Source organism: Emiliania huxleyi (assembly GCF_000372725.1).
Source record: "Emiliania huxleyi CCMP1516 unplaced genomic scaffold EMIHUscaffold_567, whole genome shotgun sequence".
Taxonomy (NCBI): domain Eukaryota; phylum Haptophyta; order Isochrysidales; family Noelaerhabdaceae; genus Emiliania; species Emiliania huxleyi.
The window spans coordinates 1-5488 of NW_005197747.1; the positions used below are offsets into that span (position 1 = coordinate 1).

General features: G+C 61.1%; 1 protein-coding gene across 1 annotated transcript; it reads right to left on the reverse strand.

Moving 5' to 3' along the window:
- Positions 1-7: 7 nt before the first annotated feature.
- EMIHUDRAFT_120042 (hypothetical protein) lies at positions 8-1514 on the reverse strand (the record flags this gene model as incomplete). The annotated part of the gene is made up of 2 exons (XM_005765107.1): positions 8-391; positions 645-1514. Coding segments are annotated over 2 exons (1254 nt in total), but the record flags the coding sequence as incomplete, so codon positions are not given.
- Positions 1515-5488: the final 3974 nt, after the last annotated feature.

The following is a 5488-nucleotide window of genomic DNA, read 5'->3' on the forward strand; positions in this document are numbered from 1 at the left end:
TTCGCACCCCCTCCATAGACACTCCAAACCGGTAGAAATTGCGCGTCACAGTGTCCTCGCCCTTGGCGAGCGAGGCGTTGAATTTCTTCGACGCGTAAATGGTCTCATCCGGTCGCAGGCTGCCTGAACGAGGTGGAGGCAGCCCCTGGAACGAGTCGCACAGGTACACGCGCCGCTGCATCTGATAAACCTCGATCACCGCCTTGGCAAAGATGGACATTCCGCCGCGCCACACGCCGCACTCGACGTAGCTTCCAGCGACGCTGGCACTGCGCGCGTTGAGGAGGAGCGTGGCAACGTTCTGCAAACGTTTATGGCCGGCCATCGTCGTGCCGAGCTTGGGCCATGGGCCGCCCTGAATGTACATCTTCATGCACGTGAGATATTTAGCCTGCGTCACTGCGGCTTCACACATGAGCGAAGAGCTCGTTAGAAGGCCAGCAAGCATCCGCAGATAAGCAGCTTCCACGTCGACAGGCGCGTGAAGCGCATCATGGCCAATGCCGGACTCCGCCTGAATCATTGTGAGCTCACGGACCCAGTCCAGTGGCGGCGAAAGCAGCGTTTGAGGGGTCGCGAGAAGAGCGAGCAACATGACAGCGCGGCTTTTCTTTTTTGTCGCTCGGTCCAGCGTCCACCCATACCGCGTTGGTGTCCAGTCCGAGCCAGTTCTTCTGACCGCAATAATCGCCGAAGCATTTGATCCCGATCACCGAAGTCGACGGTTTGTAGCATTCCCCAATCCCACTTTGCCGCCTCGAGGAGCTGAATTTTGAGGTTTCGTATTCTTCGGAGGTCCACCGGCCTCCTGATTTGAGCTTATTGCAACGCAAACGGAGGCTGTCGCAGTAACGGCCTTTGCACTTCACTGCCGTCACGACGTAGTCCGGTGCGCACTTGCCGGACCCGCTATTTTCCTCCGAGAACCACTCGGTATATGTGGTAAGTGCCGAAGAATAGTTGGTCGACTCAATTTGTGATGCTTTCAGTTGCATAGAGTCGCAGTACTTGCCACTGCACCGCACACCGGTGATGACGCCATAGTTGCTCGGGTCCGACCAGCCTTGTTCCTCGCTAAACGAAGGAATGTCGGCATAGTCGCCCTGGGTCGAAGCGACAAAGAGCTGGCTCTCAGTGGCGGAAGCCTCCACCTCCTCGTCCACCTCCTCCTCAAGCTCGGCAGCACCGTCCACTGCCAGCGTGCCTTGGCCGTCGTCCTCAGCCAGCGTGACTTTGCCGTCGTTGCTATCGTACCAGGAAGGGAACCCATGGAGTTCGCCGACTCCGGGAGCCTCGTCCTCTTGCCAAGGCAGGCGGCGGTTCTCGTTTGCCGTCAGAATGCCATCGCCGTCCGCGTCTACGAGCGCAAAGTACTCGGCTGCCACGCTAGTGTTCTCGGACGCGAAGTCGTTCTCGGACGGGACAGCTGGCACGGGCGCGGTGTTATCGGGCGTGGTGTGATTGAGTGGCACCGACGCGCCGAGGAGGATGGAGGAGAGCACAGCGAAAAACATAATGGGCGTGACTCGATCCAAGGAGACGTCGGAGAAAGGCAAGGCGCCTGTTCGGGAATTTCTTTTCGTTGTAAAATTCTTTTTAAGCAACTTGAAAAACGTTCTCTTTTATATCAGACACTAACTATCGTCATACCAGCTGTCATACCAGAGATGCTTGTCAGTGCTGTCTAGTGCTGTCGGGTGCTTGTCTGGGGGCTCGGCCGAACGAGGGGAACACCACGTCTGAGGCTAGAGCAGACTGCTCCGCCTCTAGCAATATCGCCGGCCGTAAGGCACGGACGAGACCACGTGTGGGTTCGTGTGTGAGCTCCGCCTCGAGGGCTCCGCTCGGCTGATCTCGGCTCCGCTCGGCCCCACTCTGTTTTACTATCGGCAAAATACCCGGTATTTCCAGGTATACCCGGGTTTTCCCCAGGTATATCCGCAAAATACCCGGTATTTTGCCAATTTGGCTGAATTTGGCCGCAAACCAGCCTCAGACTCGGCTCAGATCCCGAAAAAATGATGATTCCACGGAGTTTCGTAATTTAAAAATTCGTCTTGTGCTTTCGCCTGCGGAAACGACCAGCTCCCCCATTCGTGTCCCCGCCCGCCGGTCTCATCAGAGAACTCCGGAAGCTCCGTTCCAGTGAGGGGTCACTGTGCAGCTCTTCGCTATGCCAGAGACCCCCAAGGCTACGGCGCCGGACTGGGTGAGCTCCCCTCCGTACCGGCCTTACACACGTAGCATTCACAACGCCTTGCCCGCGGCCAGTTCCGCCTCGCCTCACCACTGAGCGCCCTGCGGCCCCTGCGCAGGCCCTTTCTTCGACCTCGCTCAAAGCGACGCGTCGGGTGTGGGCTGCTCCCTTGCCCCGTCACCCGCCGCCCCCTCGCCGGCCGCCTCACCGCGCACAGATCGCTCGCCTGCTCGCCGCATGAGGGTATGTGGTGCATGTGGTGCGTGTGCGCGCGCAGCGTGTGCACGGCGGGAATCCCCACCCCTGCCCTCAGTCGCGCGTGCGCCGCGCGCCCCCGCCCCCGCCCCCGCTCTCCCCTTCCACGGTTCAACACAACACACAACAAGTGCTCGTCTTTTCCACCTCGGGTTGCAAGGATCCTTGCAAGCACGTGCACATGTGCATGCACATGGGGTTGTCTGTTTTCTTTCTTTTTTTACCCACCGTGTGTTTCCCCTTTCCTATGGACGCCCTCCTCACAGGCTAGCTGCCTACTGCCAGCCCTATCTCGCACTCACTCACGGGTGATATGACAATTCATTGGGCGAGCGTGCGGTGAAGGTCGACGGCACCCTGGCGAGAGTAGAGGCCCCACCCACCAGGCTGTTTACCTGTGTTAGTGCCAGTGCGCGCCAGTCCCGTGCCCAGTGTCGCCCGACTTTTTTTCTCTTTTGCTGATAGCCCTGGTTCTCATGCCATTTGCCCGAATCCAAGCGACAGCCAGCGTGCCTCCTTCGCTCAAGACCGGACAAAGGGTGTTTGGGAAGTGGAAGGGCGGAAGTAGTTGGCACCCTGCGACGGTGATCAAGGTGCACGCCGAAGACTATGACATTCGGTACGACACGGGATGGCACGACGAGAGGACGGGACGGGACGTGCAAACCGAAAAGCACGTTGAGACTCGCTTCGTCATCAAAGTTCAGCCGAGCGACAACATCGTGCAAGGGCAGCGCGTGCTATCAAAATTCCAGGGCGGCATCGGTGGCGTCAACTGTCCGTGACTGCACCTCGTCCATATCCCACATCCTTCCCACTCCCCACCTATTTTCCGCCCTCTCCGCAGGGTTCCCTGGGAAGGTGACTTTTGTGCATGCCGACGGCACCTGCGACGTCAAATACTGCGACGATAACGAGCACGAGAAGAAAGTCGCGCCGCGCTTCGTCGTCAGGGTTGCGGACGCGGAGGATTCGCAATCGCTTTCGCAGCGGGTAGGGGGCAAAGCGCAGCGCAAGCGGCCGCGGGCCACCGCCGCCGCCTCCTCCTCCTCCGCCGCCGCCGCCGCCGCCGCCCCCGCCGCGAACTTCCAGCGGCAGCAGCGGCAGCAGCGGCAGCAGCAGCGGCAGCAGCGGCAACAGCAGCGGCAGCAGCGGCAACAGCAGCGGCAGCAGCAGCCTGCCCCGGCGGCGCAGCCTCCGCAGCCTCCGCAGCCTCCGCAGCCTCCGCAGCCTCCGCAGCCACAGTTGCAGCAGCAGGCACTAGCCGCACCTTCGGCGCCGGCACTGCCGGTGGCCATGCTCCAGCAGCTCGAGGTCACCTACAACGGGATGGCGCAGCAGGGCGGCCTGATCCCGCGCATTTCGGCCCTCGAGATGCAGGAGTTTGGCGCGCCGCAGCAGGGCGACGTCAAGACGCGGGTCCAGGCGCTGCACAACCACTTCACGGCCACACTTGGTGCGTTCAACGGTGTGTAAGCGGCCGCGCAGAGCTCTGGTGCCCCCCCCCCCCCCAGCAAGAGCGCTTTAGGGCGAGCGTGGCCGAGTGTGCGAGTGCGGGCAGCTGGAGGCTGGGGCTCTCCGTCGGCCTGCCGGCGGCCGCCGTCTAGCGCGGTCGCACTACTCTGAAAGAAAGAAAGAAAGAAAACAGACAAACCCAGACGAGGGATGGGGCACTACTCTAGTGTCGATGAAACACACGCACACTACTCTAGGGAAAAGAATTCAACAGGGGTGCGTGTGCGTGAAACCCAGACGTGCTGCTGCTGCGGCGGCGAGAGCGACGGCGACGGCGACAATACGTATATGTCGGCCTTCGCAGACGAGCTCGACGCGCAGCTCGACGAGATCCGGTTCGGGGTGCAGGCGGTGACGCCGGCGTCCCGCGATGGCGCAGGGGCACCACCATCACGCTGCTGGAGGGCACCACCATCGACGTCTCCCTCAGCCACCGTGGCGTGCGTTCGGGCGACAGCGCATACGACTCGGTCAACAGCCTGCTCCTCAACCTCAGCCCGTGCTTCGCCGCCGCCTTCAACCGGTCGCTCGCCGACGCGCTCAGGGCCACGTGCTGCATGCGATGCTGCCGGCCTCGCCCGCCGCGCGCCTTGTCTATGTGGTGCGCGAGCCTTCGGACGCCTGCTGCTCGATGTGGCACCACTTCTCGCACATGGCGCCCGAGGACGGCGGCTTCACCGGGAGCCTGGAGCAGTGAGTGACCGCAGATGCTGAATACGGAGTTGTGCATTCAATACGGAGTTGTGCATTTCGACTAGCGCTCGAGAGGACACGTACTCAACAGCACCGCTTGGCTGAATTTGGCCGCAAACCAGCCTCAGACTCGGCTCAGATCCCAAAAAAAGATGATTCCACGGAGTTTCGTAATTTACCATACCATTCTCTGCTCATACCATACCACTCCCCAGGAGAATCAAATAAGTGGTAAATACCACTCTTTTACCAGTAAATGGCCATCACTGTAGGGCAGCAGATGGTTCCTAGGCTGGTTCGACAGGTCCTCTCCGTGGCTCAAGCAGCTGTCGGCACCTTTGGCTTTGCCCCAGCGGCAAAGACGGCGCCGTTGGCGGTGCGGGCGAAGGTGGTACGCTCCATGATGACCTACCGAAACCCCAACGACCTGCTGTGTGACCCACCAAGGCCTCGACTGAGCCCTGGCCTCGACACCTTGAGCACTTGAGCACTGGATAGGGTCGATTCCGCGTGGTACGGGACCCCTCGATCGTCTCGCCCTCCCTCACTGGAGTGTTCATTGGGGGGGGGGGGGGGGGGCATTAACAAACACGGGATAGGATCCAGGGGCACCCTGCCGAAACAATGTCGTCCCCCCTCTCCTCGGGGGGGGGGGGGGGGTGACCCATCGAGCTAGCAAGAGGAGCTTGTTCCGCAGGATCAGGGGGGGGTCGAGCAGTTCTCACTTCCTCAATGGGGGTCTGAACTTCAAAACTCGGGCCTGCCTCACCCTTCACCCTTCGGGTCGGGGGGATTCGAACCCCCCCCGGGATGGAAGCTTCCTGCTTC